Below are 16,002 nucleotides of genomic sequence, written 5' to 3' on the forward strand. Positions count from 1 at the left end.
CCATTTCACAACCAACACGTCACAATCAGCTGTGTGTTATCTTTAGAAAGTAGTCCCCGTGTTTTGAAGGCTGATTTTTGAGCAACAGCTGTTGAAGAAGATAATGTAATACGGTATAGTTTATACCGATGGACTGCAGCATTTGTACATTTCTTCAGGGTGCAACACGTTCTGCTTAACTTAATGTCGTCTGGGTCAACATCACATGTCTACAAAGATCAAATATCACTCTCTCCTGAGAAGGTACAATCCATAGAGGCCAAAGTCGACTTGGAAATGTCCTGGAAACTTTCCTTGAATAGAACGGAATGAAAGGGGTGGGCAGGAAAAAGCTCTGATGTCGTATATGAACTTCACGTTGGTGGAGTTGTCTTTTAAACTGTGCACAGAAAAAAAGGAAGAAGAGTGGATTTAATAACTGGAAGACTTTAATGATCAAAGGTGATCAAATAAGGTACTGTGCAATTATTTAAAATGTAATTTAACCATGAGTTGTTTGCAAGTATTATTGATCTGTTAGAAATGTTTTTGTTTGTTTGTTTTTGAAATGACAAAACAATGGACATTGAAAATGATTGTGATACTTCATGGTTACATTAATTGAACACCCAAATAGTTGATGATGTGATTACTGTTTTAACTTGAAGGAGAATTACTTTATACATCCACTAAACTAATTTTTACACCAATAGTTGTTAAATAAAAATGGGAAAGTAAAGAAGTAAAGCAAGTAAAGAGAAGTTAGTTGTCATTAGTCAAATGGCAGAGAACATACATATGTAATCAATATAAGGCATGATAATATAGGAATAATTAAAAATCAAATTTCCCCATCTATCTTACACAATTCATTCTGCAATACTTGAATGATTCCTAAAACCTAGAATAAGTTCCAGTCTTTTTGAATGAGTTTTTGGTAAGATGCCTGAAATAAGGTCTGTTCTTAACAAAGATATTTGTAATTGTCTTTTTACACCATAAAATACATCTAATATCCCACTCATCATGATCATTTAAAGGAAAACACTAGTTTTTCCATATTTCACTATGTTTTTCCCTCAACTTTGACAAAATATATTGAAAAATATTTGTCCCGTCTCAGTGTGTGCACTTAAACGTTCTAGAATGCTGAGCCGCTACAGGTGCACCTCAAATTAGAATGTTGTAGAAAAGTTTATTTCAGTAATTCAACTCAAATTACTGAAGCAAACTCACCAGACCTGAATTGCTTAGAGATTCTATGGGCACTGTCAAGAGGAAAATGAGAAACAAGAGACCAAAAAATGCGGATGAGCTGAAGGCCACTGTCAAAGAAACCTGGGCACCATACCACCTCAGCAGTGTGTAACGAGTCGGCTGCCCCTCCCCTGTATTGTCATCATCACCCCGTCCTTTATTCGCCGCCCTTAACCAGGCTCCTGACGGGAGTGGGCGTGTCCGAGAGGAGGGGCGTGGTATTGGACAGGTCTGGCGGCGTTTGAGGAGGCACACCTGAAGTGTGTCGAGAGACTGGTCTCTTCCCCCGTGCATGCACGCTGGTGTCCTCGTGGGTCCAGGAAGGGTGCGTGAAAGGACTCGCCACGCCGCCAGAGAAGCGCGCTGTCGGACACCGTATTCCAGGCGATGACATCGCCTGGAATACGGTGTCCGACAACAATATTGAAGAAATATAAAGCTGAAATAAAATTACCTAAAAACTAATAATAAAAATAACTAAACTCTCTCTCTCTCTCTCTCTCTCTCTCTCTCTCTCTCTATATATATATATATATATATATATATATATATATATATATATATATATATATATATAATTGTTAATAACATAAATTATCTTATTTAATTTTCCTTATAATTTTAGTACAGGGGAGGCCATTGAGGCATAACGGTGAAGACATACACCAAGCTTGGTAATGATATGCCAGTGCAAAAAACATATTGTTCAAATAATTCTGTAACACTGAATCTAAAGAGACTGGTCTAGATTGGCTAAAGTTCCATGGAGCCTTATGTTCAGTTTGGCAAGCTCTTCACCAAATTTGTTTGCAAGTAATTTAATAACATTTAGACTAATCAACATGAATTTGAATTTTGAACATGAAATTGGGCCAATGGTCTATAGGAGGAATTTGAAAAAGTATGTTGGCACTGGTCAACTTTTACTACATTGTAAAATCACAACAGCCTACTAACATTTCTTCATTTCATCATTTTTAAATTTAGCAATTTAAATTAAATTGAGCAAGAGACAAGAAAGACTGAAAGTGTGTACATGAGCAACTCGAACTGTAATAGGTCAAGATCTGTAGCGATTTGAAATTAGTGGCCGCCACTGCGTTTTGGCTGTGATCCAAACAAACATGCTACATACATGACTGTATAATTTTTAAATGTGAAGCAAACTTTTTAAAAAATGAACACCAATTACTTTGTAATTATGATACATATAAACATCTGTTATGTAACAAGAACACCATCTAAACTTTTATGATGACTATTCAGAAAGAATTCATACGACCCCCATTATAAAACTTTTTCTTCGAATATTTTGTGCATCCTCTTTGCGTCCATACTGACTTCTCTTTAGCTATTAGCTATTTATTTCGATTTATCGTAATCAAAATAAGTAATGAAAACGGGAGCGCCCCTAACATTTGTCAGCTCCGCCTAGTTGTTTGTTTCAAGTAGTTCGTACTGTCCTTTATCTATATACCACATTTCTTAACTTTCCCACAAGCGCTGTTCCATGGGCTGCCACAGAATCAAGAGAGGGTTAAGAAGTATAGGTGGGGTCATCGCATGTTGTCTCTTCAAAAAAGAAAAAAAAAGAACGAGGAAAAATATGTGCATGCATGATGATCTTGATTAGACAACTGCCGTCTTTTTTGAGTATCGCACATTTGTTCTGTTATTTCCAGGTGTACACCGGAAATTCTCTGAAAAGCAAAACACGGAGATATGAGTAAGAACGGCCGTGAGTACCGCGAGAGGGTGCTGACGGTGGACACTATGAACCCTAACGTTAAACGCGTGGAATACGCTGTACGGGGTCCCATTGTCCAGAGGGCAGTTCAGATCGAAAGAGAACTCAAAATGGTGAGTGTCAGTTCATCTAACTTAAGCCTATTTAAAGTCATTCAAATTCTGTAGGCGGTCAGCAGCTTTTACGGAAGGCCATCAGATTGCGAATTCATTCATTTGTATTTTAAAGTTGCGTCTTATTAAATATTAAAAAGCTACGAGTATGCATACTGACTAGCTTACTACACCGCATACAGACCCCTGTTTCATTTCCAAACAATGTGAAAACATTATAATGCCATATACAGCGGCAAGCTTTTCATGTTGTTGTACAGCTAGCTTTGCTTTAGATTAATGTTAACAACAAACGTGTGTGAATCCAATGTTTGTGTAGCATCTTGTAAAAAATAAATCGCAGTCTACGACGTTTTGAAAGAAAGTTGTACATTTGTCTATAGAACGGTAAAATGTAAAAATATAATCACTAAATGTAATTGCATTAGCTTAATGGATATTGTGGTGGTGCCTCAAAAGTGTGTGTTTGTATGTGAAGTCGCCAATTAACTGGGCCGAGGTAGAAAGGTGGTTGTAGTATTTTAGTTCATTCTGTATATTTCACTTTTTTTCAGTGTTGTGTGTTATTGTCCCTTCGTTTAAGCGGTAAATAGTCTCTATCTGCATTTTTAAATACATAAATAGCTCCATTCTTTTGTTCATATTTGGGAGAGAAATCTAAAATTAAGTTAAAGTTAGTTCCGAGCTCTGAGATGCTTCTTACATTTTTGGTTTTGTTTTCTAAATTGTTCTAAAATAATCTACAAAGAACTAAAACCTTACTTATTTGTAACTTATGCAACCACTCACAACACTAACTCTTAGAAAATATGTTTAGGCCTATTGTGACGTTGTGGTTTGGCGCAAAGGAGCAGATGACAAGTAAAATAAATGGGCAAAATAAATATATACAAGCAGACAGGCAGAACATAAACCACACGTATGTAACCTCGACGATCAGTCAAACACCCAGGACTTAAATACACCAGGAAATTGACTAAATTAACTGGAAACAGGTGAAGACAATTATACAATTAACACGAAGGGACGGTAGGGCACAGAAAGCACGTGGCATGAGACAGAAACAATAACAAAGAGTCCAAAGACGTGACACCTATATGGTACTTTGTATTTGTACCATTTATTCATATTCTCTAAGTAATAATTAAAGTTCCAAATAATTTCCATCACATTACCACATGGGAAATGAATTAAAAACAGCATTTATTTGTAGTAGAGATGCAAGCTGTTTTTCCCAAGAATATATTACACAGCAAAAATTCTATATTAATGTTGTAGTGGATATTTAGAGTGTAATGCTTTTTGTTTAATTTATTCTTTTTATATCTCTTTGTCACTCCATAAATAAAAAAGCTTGATGTTTTGTTTTATAATTTTATTTTATAATTTTTTGGGGCAGTACACATATAAGTATGAAATATAAGTATACATCAGTAGCATATACAAATTATCATGTAATTTTTTAATAAATGCTCTTTTTGTTAATTTTTTTTTTTGTTCCGTAGTTTTTATTTAGTAATAAGCTTTTGTGATTATACTAATAATAACTATTAGTACTATATATCATCATTTACACATTTTTGATTTGTTTTTTTGTTTTTTAAAAGATGCACTTTAACACATCATGTGGTTATAACAGCATAGTGTTGTATGCCTACTAAGTTTTTATTTACTTTCTGTAGTTTATGATCTTTTTTTCATTATGTTATTTTGAAAGCATCATCCAGTAGTCTAAAAAGCAAATGACATTTAGTTTTTGTTCGCTGTCTGCTGTCAGACAGTTTCTCACAGATGACTCTTATCTCTTATCTGCAGCAAGAACATGTTCTCTACATGACTCCTCCTGCTTTGTATTTATTATAAATACATACATAATACATAAATAAATTACATTTATTTTATGACATATATGAGCAGCATTCATGATGCCTTTATACACATCAGACTTTATGGTGAAACTATATTTCATTATATTTTAACATTATTTGTTTAGATCAATGAAGAATTGTCTTATTTTAAACTGCAAATAATTAAATGCCCATCAAGTACATGCATTACACAGGATAAATAGCACACCCTTACTTAACAAATTCTTTTAATTTTTCGTTAGAGCAATCAAACCACTTGGGTTACAATTTTGCACAAAAAGAAGAGGGTTGTCTTGTCACACTGTAAAAGGCAGCCTGCTTCAGTGAAATGCATGGTTATTGTTCCTGTCCACCCAGGAAATATAATAAGGAAAACAGATTGAGCTGCTGCAGAGACATGCTTCTAACTAACTTATAAAGCTTTGTGCAGTGCCAAGCTAAAATTTCCCACAAAAACCTACCTGTGCCATTCAAATCAGAAAACAATATCATAAGCTAACCATTGTGAATTTGGCTAAATTTTAAATACTGGTTTGTATTTGCTTAAATATTGATTTTGGATAATGTAACAAAAAAAAGTTTTAGACTGCTTTAAGATTCCAAGTTATAAATCTTCTGTCCTTTTTCGGTTTCTTTGTCTCTTTAATTCTCTATTCCTACCTTTTCTACTTTCTCATTAACTGCTCCATCAATGTAGGGAATAAAAAAGCCATTCACAGAGGTCATTAAAGCCAACATCGGCGACTGCCATGCTATGGGCCAGAAACCCATCACCTTCTTCAGACAGGTGTGTTTACGAGATATTGTGCATATCATGTTGTATCCTGAGCAATAGTTTTTGTATATACTGTACGTGTGCTCCATTTATTTGTTAGGTCTTGGCTTTGTGCTCTTATCCAGATCTTCTTGAAGACAGCAAATTTCCAGAAGATGCCAAAAGTAGAGCTCGCCGCATTCTTCAAGCTTGCGGAGGAGAAAGTCTCGGTACTGGAAAATCTTTTCAGTTAGATATTGCATTCTTCACGTAAACATGAAATCATAATGAACAACTACTTAAATGTTGATAAATCATGTTCAGTCTCTGATTCTACTTTTTGACTGACATCACAAGGTCAGTGCAAATTATTGGCGTTTTCTAATTTCCTTTCCACCATAATGCTCATGCAGGGAGTTTATAGTTTCTCTTCTTGTGCAGGGCAATCTTGGTAAATATTTACATTTGATGTGAAGGTGGCAGGCAAGGTTATGGGTTCAAAGGCAGGTTTTAGGTCAGTTACAGATAGGGCACCAAACCTAGTGGTTATCTCCTTGTGTGTGGTTGGATGGGCAGGCAGGTAATAGTAGTCTCGACTGTGACAGATAAGTCTGAGATTATAAGGGAAGCCTCCTCGACTGGGTCTGGACAGGACAAAAGTTCATTATTAGCCGGTTTAGGACAAGGCAAATGTTCAGGGAGAACTTCCTTACCAAAAAGTAGTATACTTTTATTTTAGTTTATTTTATTAAGTATACTTAAAACTAAAAGTAGATTGAATTGTCCCACTTAAGTATATAAAAGATTATTTTTTAAGTATGCTTTAAGTATAACAGCAGTACACTTTGAGTATCAATGAAGAACAATTACCATGGTGGTCATTGTTTGATTTAGTTGGACTCTTGACCATTGACTCTTGTTTTACTGATCTTTTACTGATCTCAATTAGTGATCAGGTGTTGGTTGTGTTTTAACATCAGCATCATTTGACCTGAGTCTTGGTGTTGGGTGTATTTTAACCTTTATAGCCTTCCTCTTATAGTACAGTATAAGGTCCAGAATTGTCATAATTGTAAGATTATACGCTGACTCTTAATGTCTGTGTGTGTCTAAGAGAAAACCCTCCCCTTATATTCTTTTTTACCTGAACAATTATTAAAAAGAAAAAAAAATATTCTGAAAACTCCAGATCTTTTAAATTGCATAGCTGCTAATGTATCAATGTATCTCTAACACTAGACACTAGCCTGTGATATTGGAAGACTGACCTTGAAGATCTTCGAGTCATAGACAGGACGTGATGAAACTCTGGACGATCAGTTGAGACGTGACGTGACTCTGGACGATTAGTTGAGATGGGGCGTCACTCTGGATGATCAGTTAAGATGATACATGACTCTGGATGGTCAACTGAGGCGTAAGATGACTCTGGACATTCAGTGGGGACATGACATGACTTGGTCAGTGCATATGTGATGAGACTTTGGACGAGACTTGACTTGTGAATGGCAGTAGTGGCATGATGGGGTGTTTTTGTGGCTGCCATTTTGTTATTGCGCTCTAGTGCATCTGACATTTCAGTAACAGACGCAGTGTCTCAGTCCTCCACCTTGACACCCACTGCAAATGAAATGCCAGCAATCAGCAAAGTGTAATCTATAAAGTTCTTTAAATCTACAATTAAACCTCCCCTCAGGTAACCATTATTATGAAAATATGAAAATGTCCATTAACTCAATCACATCAAAGGCTAGGACAACTCACAAAATTGAGCAACATAGTGCTCAATGGGTAGCCCCCTCTGTTTCAGGCTGAGCAGCTGCTCAGTTGGGATACTTGGCCAGAATCTCTTAGAAAACCTGCTGGATCCTTGTGAGGCCGAGTATTCTGATATGGTGCCAACAAGATGAGAGACATGGATTCAAGTCGATTAGTGTAAGCATAATCCGGAGAAACAAGCATAATCCATACAAAGTTCAAACAGGATCCAACACAGCAGGCAAAAATTAAATCCAGATACATAAGCATTAATCCAAATACCAGTCAGAAATCAGAACATGGAAGAATCAAACAAGACTAAACAAAGACTAGACTAAGAAACAGGAGAAACTGGATCCATAGAGTAGCTATCAGCTAACTGTGATAAGTACTCTGCCTTGAACAGAGTTTCTATTTATGTTTTGAGAGTGTAATTGACTGCAGGTGAAACCAATCTGTGCAAAGGATTGTGGGAAATTAAGTCAAGAATAGTTTGCAACAGTGCATGTGGTATGACAGTGCAATAAAAAAGAGAGTGACCTCTGCTGGCAAGCAATATCTATACATTTTGTTATGTTGCTGTCTTATGTTAAACCCATAACTAAATATTTAACTGAAGCATATTTACAGCATCAGGTAATATTTAAAAATTTGATTCATCAGTCCAGAACACCTGCTGCCATTTTCTGCACCCCAGTTCCAATGTTTTCATGCATACTTGAGTCGCTTGGCCTTGTTCCCTCGTCAGAGGTATGGCTTTTTGGCTGCAACTCTGGCCAGACTTCTCCGGACAGTAGATGTGTGTACCTGGGTCTCGTTGGTTTTTGCCAGTTCTGAGCTTATGGCACAGCTGGACATTTTCGAAGGGTAATAAACTTGATGTGTCTTTCATCTGCTGCGCTAAGTCGGCTGACCACTTTGTCTACGATCCTTAACGTTGCCCGTTTCTTTTTGCTTCTTTAAGAGAGCTTGAACAGCACATCTTGAAACCCCAGTCTGCTTTGAATTTTTTTTTGTGTGGGAGAGACTTTGTTGATGCAGTATAACTACATTGTGTCTTGTTGCTGTGCTCAATCTTGCCATGAAATGACCTCACCTAGGTAGCAGAGTTTGACTCATTCTCACCCAGTTTTAAGCCTCCTACACAGCTGTTTCTGTTTCACTTCATAACTGGGTTTCAATCTATGTGTGACATTGATCACTTGTTTCATATAATTGGTTGATCATACACCTGGCTATAATCCTACAAAATTCTTGACTTTGTGCAAGTGTACCTATAAGAATTGATGTTGGTTTGAAGGCAAAAGGTAGTAACAATAGATATTGCTTTGATTTAGATTTTTCTTGCTTTTAAAAATGTTGCTTGCTCACTTTATTTTTTATCAACTTACAAAATGCAAACAATCATTATTTATATTTCTGAAAGCATTCTTTGTTTACAGCATTTTTTCAGACCCGGCTAAAATCTTTACAAAGTACTGTGTATAGTGCTGTCAAATGATTAATCGCTAGCAGACTAAATTCAGAGGAACTGTGGCAATGTCTCTAAGGCACTTCAAGATGGCTACATGAAAATCTATATGCAGGACCTAGGTCAAAATCAAATCTAGTCACATAAAATGTTGATTTAATTTAACTTAATGAAGTTATTATTTTAATTATTTTACAATCAATTTATGATATTATTTTTGACAGCATCCTCATTTTACAGCATTTTTACACTATTACCTAAAACTTTTAACAGTACTGTAGTTTTGCATTTAGTTTTTTTTAAAGCATCTTGGGGATGTTTTTTGTAGTTGGGGAAAATAGTAGTGTTCTAATAATTTTGAACACTACTGCATTTATATTTGTCTTTCTGTATCTTTTAGGTGCTTACAGTACTAGTCAGGGAATTGAAATGATTCGGCAAGATGTCGCACACTACATTGAACGGCGAGATGGAGGAATTACATCTGACCCTGACAACATTTACTTATCCACAGGAGCCAGTGATGCAATCGTGGTAAGCCGATATGATGAACAGACACACCATTCTGGATTATGAGGTTCGTTGCGTTGATTTAATCAAAGGGTTGAGCTAAATTTTGTAGGCTCAGTACAAGTTTATTCTCTTTACTGAAAACACACTCGGTTTAAAAGTCATCAATCTGACTGTACTGTGCATAAAAATGCTTTTTATAAATTACGCAGACAGGAGCATGGCAGGATAAAAATAACTAATGGTGACACTGCTATTAAAAACTTTCTAAGCTCTACTTGTGATTAAGAGCTTGACTAATTCCAGTGATCAACTTCACATTGCTTTCATATGCAATTGTAACTTCCACATTCCTGTTTAGGCAATTTAAGAAAAAGTAACGCATGATACTTTTCCTGGAGGTGTAACTTAGCTTAGATCACTAGCAGCTGGGACTAATCCATCCTTCAGAAGCAACTTTTGTGGGAAAAACCCTGCCTTATACTGACCCTTATTCACAAAGTAGAACAGTAACAGGACAGTAATGGCAGACCGCAGCTTCTCACACTCAGGGCTGTGTTTATGCTAATAGGGCAGAGAGCCTTTTTCCCCTCTGTGACATCAATATAGGGAGAATCTGAAACGGCTTGTTTGGAGAGACTGCTAATGAATTATTGGTTTAATAAATAAATGTGTGTGGATTTTTACCATTATAAGCTGGTTGTTTTCACAAATGTGTTCAAACACCTTGAAGAGCTGAAAATGAATTTTTTCCTAATACGTTGTTGTTTATCATTGCATAACATTGTTGTCTAAAGCAGTGGTTCCCAATACCAGTCCTTGTGCCCCATATATGGGAACATTAGAAACAACATTATTGTTTCTCCTATTGCGAAGGAGGTTCTTCTAACCCAAAAAAGAAATTTAAAAAAAAGACATTGTCAACTCTTTAAGTATGGTTATTTTTTAAAGGAAACAGCGTGGCTAATATTTGTTCATTATGCAAATTAACTTTGCATAGATACTGGTCGAAAGATGGCTTAATAAAAATGTGTGAGTGTGTGCTAAAGCTTCCCTTTTAACGTGTATATTTTTAGGATAAAAAAGTTTTAATTGTGAGTGCCTGGATACTTCATATATTCTTTGTTTTTTTTACCAAATGTCAGTGTGTTAGAAAATGAAATAGAAATACTTATATCTTTCTTTGTCAGACCATGCTTAAGTTGCTGGTGTCAGGGGAAGGATTATCTCGTACAGGAGTGATGATTTCCATCCCTCAGTATCCTCTGTACTCTGCTGCTCTGGCTGAGTTGGGTGCTGTACAAATCAGTTATTATTTGGATGAAGACAACTGCTGGAGTTTGGACATCAGTGAGTTACGACGTGCCCTGCAGGAAGCTAAAAAGCACTGCAATCCTCGAGCTCTGTGCATTATTAATCCTGGCAACCCCACAGGTGTGATGATATATCTGTCAGTTTTATTGTGGCCAGTTTGTGTTTGCAATAGGTTACTTTATATCTTTTGATATTAAACTTAAATTTAAGATATGTTTACTTTAGATAAATAAAAATCAAGTTTATGATTATGATTAAAACAACAAAGATGTTGACGTTATTCAGCAATTCTGCACCGTGTCATTATAATTACTACTTTTTGTAGGTTATCGACTGAACGCAAACGGCGTACACTGTTTTCTGTCAGTCTTTTTTTTTTTTTTTTTTTTTCAGGCCTTAAGTTTTTTTACATTTTTTTAAATTAAAACCAAGAGAACCCTTTAGTAATATTTATTAAGGATTTCTCAAGTATTCCAAATTGTATTTGCATAAAATTGTTTTTGCAGTTGTGAAAACAGAAACAATCATGAACAATCACTGAACATAGAAAACATCTTACTAATCTGGCAACTTTGTTTTTCTTTACATGACAGGTCAAGTGCAAAGCCGGCAGTGCATTGAGGACGTGATCCGATTTGCTGCAGCAGAAAACCTTTTCCTCATGGCTGATGAGGTAATTTGTATGACAGACTTATTATTAAATACACATATAAAACGCACACACACACACACACACACACACACACACACACACACACACACACACACACAATAATATTTTCAATATGTCCCAATTTATCTAGGTCTATCAGGACAATGTTTACGCAGACGGGTGTAAATTTCACTCTTTTAAGAAGGTGCTGTTTGAAATGGGTCCGGAATACTCTGAGAAAGTGGAGCTAGCTTCGTTTCACTCAACATCAAAGTGCTACATGGGAGAGTGAGTATCCAAAACAAGAGAAGTGTAAATTATTTTTATGTGACAATTATTCCAAAGGAATATTATACAATCTAATGATTCTGGTTCCAATGCACAATTTTCTTAATAACTTAAAAGTATAAATTCATGTCATCATTTACTTACTCTTATGTCATTTTAAAATCCATAACACTTTTATCTTTGAAACACAATTGAGCATATTTTTTAAATAAAACCTGTGAAATTTTTGTTTCTCAAATGAAAGCCTATTATACCAAAAGTGTTAAGACCTCTGAGAAGATATGATTGCTATATGATGAAAAGAATTTAACATTTATTCACATCAACAGTGATCAAAACACATGCATATGAGTTCATCAAATATGGTCAACTAAATCTTAAATGTGCTTCCTTTAGGCTCCAGGGCCTGCCTCATTTATAACATTTTACATAGAATAGATTCTAAATGTGATCTTACGTTAATTTTAGATATGTGCATGTGTGATTCATAGAATAAACATATGAACAGAAAATCTGTGTACGCCTCTCTTTCATATGTAACAGCTATAATTCGCAAATTATCTTGAACCTGCATACAAATGAATGGTTTCAGCTCTGTCTTGTAAACGACTCCTAATTAATGTGGTTAACCTAAAATATCACTAATCATCATAATTTAGAGCAGCGAGCTGTAAGAAAACCTTACATTTTTGAAAACCAGCAATACCCTGAAAATAAAAAGTGGATACATCTGCTCAGATCCTGACGTTATGCTGAGCAATATAAGAGTTGGCATCGATTTAAGTGTATGCACTCTTTAAAATCAATCTGTTCATATACACGCTTTAAAACAAGGCCCCAAAATGAATAAGGTTTGATCTTACATGTCACACTAACACATGCACCATCACATATTGAATTCACCAATTAAAAACACTTGCAGTGTTTCATATTTATCATATATTGCTTTGAAATGAAGGTTGTGTGATGTGTGCGAAAGGTATTTTGTATACAGTACAAATACTGCGAAAGAAATTGTCCTAAAATAAATCAAGTAAATTGTTTAGCTCTAAACTTGTCTGTCTTGCTGTCTGTGTCTGTCTTTAAGGTGTGGTTTTCGCGGTGGTTATATGGAGGTGGTAAATCTAGACCCTGAGGTGAAAGTTCAACTCACTAAGTTGGTATCTGTACGGCTATGTCCTCCAGTGCCTGGACAGGCTCTTCTAGACGTGGTGGTCAATCCACCCCAACCAGATGAACCCTCATATGACACATTTATCAAGGTCTATATTGTCCTGTTTATTGTTTTTTTTTTTTTTTGTACATTCCAAAAAAATAACACACTTTCACAGCAAGCAATATCAAGCAATTCCACAGATTTAAAATGTCTAAACTTGTTTAAAATGTTTTTTGGAGTGTACCAGTTAACAGATTTCTGTCAAGGAATCAAACTTTTTCTCCATTGTCTTCAGGAACGCAAAGATACTTTGGACGCACTGGCAGAGAAAGCCAACATGACACAAGATATCTTGAATCAGGTACCCGGAATAAAATGTAACCCAGTTCAGGGTGCAATGTACACTTTCCCATGCATCTACCTTCCACCGAAAGCCATCCTGGAGGCCAAGGTACACTTGAATACTCGTTCACTCATAACTGCCATTTTTTAATCAGATTTCTGTCTAATTTCTGTGTAATCTGAACTATTGACAACAGACATTTGCTAATGTCTTTTAATTGCCTAAATGTGCCACTGTGACTGTGACGCTGTTAACTCCCCTTTGAAGTGACTTTAATTGGGATTCATGGAGCGTATTTCACTGAGTTACCATAAATTACTTTGAGATGTCCAACCTTAGCCCTAACAAGTGACTACCCCTAAAATTATAGGTGAAATCTGTCATTCCTACAAGCTCTTCAGTGCATGCAAGCTGTAAGAAATGTCACAGATCCTTTACAAACCTAGAAATGGAAATATTAGCTAAGCAGTGAAAAAAATGTATGGGCGAAAGCAGTGAAGGTTTCTTTTGTCTCAAATACTACCGGCATATTAATAAAATGATAAAATTCATTTTGCTACATTTTATTACTTATTAAAACAGCAGAAATTTGATTTTGGCCTATAGGATTATTGTTCTGTACATAATAGTTTAATCTGTACTGAACAACATAAGTAATTTAAGGATAACAATTAGGAATCTAGAATATAACCTGCCTATAAAACACAAAGGCCAGCTTTGAACAACAAAGTAAACAGTAAGCTTAAAAAGTAAGCATTTTAGTTGGTAATACTAAATAAAAAAACTAAATAATTGGTACACTTGATGCACAATTTATAATTAATTACAAATGAAATGATATAAAATAAAAAAATTAACATATTTCACTTGGTTAAATTAAACCGCATCATAAAACTGGATCCAATCCATTCTAATTTCAGACGAAGGAACAAGCTCCGGATATGTTCTACTGTATGAAACTTCTGGAAGAAACAGGCATCTGTTTGGTTCCTGGAAGCGGCTTTGGGCAGCGAGATGACACCTACCATTTCAGGTTATTCTCCTTTTATACAAACAAAAAATATGATTACACCTTAAATATGTTTGTGACAAAGGTTAAGGTGTTCTATTTTTATGAAGAAAAAAAAAATTGAAAAATACTCAAATTGCTGGTTGATTGTTTTTTTTTTTTTTTTTTTTTTTATACTTCGTGTGTAATGTTGCTGTTTGAGCATAAACTATTGTTTAAGGCAAACAAAGATATTGTCATTGAAAAGATGTCAGTTTAATGCCTATAGATATGGCAAACTACTTCCTGGGTAGGTTACATCACAAACCTTGAAATTTGCATAAACTTGCCCCTCTGGTGCCATTTTAGCAGGACGCGTCCTGGTCAGGATTTCTATACTGCTTTGCTTCAAAGTACATCAAGAGAGTTTTGAAAACAAAATAAATCGATGTCATTCACTGTTCAGGCTGCATGTATGGGCATCCTATTTAAAAGGTCCTCAGCGAACACACTCCACCACAATGGTAACTCCAAAAACACAATAACGGAACAGAAAGTTAAAAATACAAATGCAACAGAACATTAGTCTCTATAGTCCTATTTTCCTCATTCAAAACAAACTCTTAGCATTTTCTCTTCCCTGCCCTCTGCAGTGCATGATGGCAAGTGAGCTACTTGATTGAAACATGTTCTTTTACAATGAAAACATTTAGTTGAGCAAAAAATAATTGTCAATTTAACATGATTCTTATTTATGAGAAACTTGATACAGTGGTGTTGAATCAAAATGAATCATTTAAAGTGCCTAGCATCAAATACATAAATGGAAAAATAAATCTGTGTAATCTTAAAATGGACATTTGTTAATAAATTTGTTTTTTGTTTTCGTAATTTGAAAAAAAAAAAAAAAAAAAAAAAAACTTAATTTACTGGTTACTGCAGGATAGCCATTTAGATATTTACATCACATAGCACAATGTAGATCAAGCATGGTGGGAGCCTACTTTAGCCTTCATGGTTGGAAATTCTGTGAAATAGGAGTATAATATTGACATTTTAGAAAAATATCTTGACTTTCTCTCTGCTGATGAATTGAACCTGTTTTTTATTCCCCCTTCTCCATTTTTCTCCTACAGAATGACCATCCTTCCCCCAAAAGAGAAGTTGAAGATAGTGTTGACAAAGATTAAGGAGTTTCACAAGCATTTTGTGGACCAGTACTCCTAACCCTGCCATCTCATTCTGACAAATTGACTAAATACTTAATTTCACTCATAAAGCTACAGCACTTCTAAATATGTGCTCTGGAAAAATGCCTGAAATGCAAATTTAGTCCCGTGTTGCAGCTCACAAAGTGGGAGTTAAGCACAGACATGCTGAGTGTACACAATGTAGTCACAGGCTCATCCATTAAACTTGTCAGATGTTTATTTCTTTTAATAGTGCGTATTAAATGTTTTTGTTAACTGTATGATTCATTCTGTTACTAACATTACAGTACTGAGAAAGTTAACACCATAAAATATAGTTTTTCAAGAGTTAAATATTTAAAAAAAAAATTTTTAACCAGACTAGAGGAGTTGGCAGAAATCATTTTAATTATGCTTATTCCTCTCACAATTTAAAAATTGAGGCTTCAGATGCTTGTTGGGCATTACTAAAAGAGCTCGAATTATACATTAAAAGAAATGTATTCATAATTAACTGATTATCCCATGGGTTTCAAAGACCAGGCTTAAGATAGTCTTGTGCTGATATACATCTTGAAATGTGTCTTTGTCATTGTGCTGTCACACCTGCAAGG

General features: G+C 35.3%; 1 protein-coding gene across 3 annotated transcripts; it reads left to right on the forward strand.

Annotated features, from left to right (window-relative positions):
* The first annotated feature begins 240 nt into the window (after window positions 1-240).
* On the forward strand, window positions 241-15,669 carry si:ch211-217a12.1 (alanine aminotransferase 2-like). 3 transcript variants are annotated; one of them, XM_043254048.1, is made up of 12 exons: window positions 241-454; window positions 2,919-3,096; window positions 5,662-5,751; window positions 5,840-5,948; window positions 9,348-9,481; window positions 10,648-10,807; window positions 11,365-11,444; window positions 11,575-11,711; window positions 12,799-12,973; window positions 13,163-13,318; window positions 14,131-14,243; window positions 15,335-15,669. In XM_043254048.1, the coding sequence occupies exons 2-12, from the start codon at window positions 2,959-2,961 to the stop codon at window positions 15,423-15,425; spliced, it is 1,383 nt and encodes a 460-aa protein (XP_043109983.1). In that variant the 5' UTR covers window positions 241-454; window positions 2,919-2,958; the 3' UTR covers window positions 15,426-15,669. The 3 variants fall into 3 exon arrangements, with proteins under 3 accessions (XP_043109983.1, XP_043109981.1, XP_043109982.1); XM_043254046.1 differs by having other exon boundaries at window positions 249-454; window positions 10,648-10,891; XM_043254047.1 differs by lacking the exon at window positions 241-454 and adding an exon at window positions 2,692-2,786 and having other exon boundaries at window positions 10,648-10,891.
* Window positions 15,670-16,002: the final 333 nt, after the last annotated feature.

Source organism: Puntigrus tetrazona, chromosome 12, assembly GCF_018831695.1.
Source record: "Puntigrus tetrazona isolate hp1 chromosome 12, ASM1883169v1, whole genome shotgun sequence".
Lineage (NCBI taxonomy): Eukaryota > Metazoa > Chordata > Actinopteri > Cypriniformes > Cyprinidae > Puntigrus > Puntigrus tetrazona.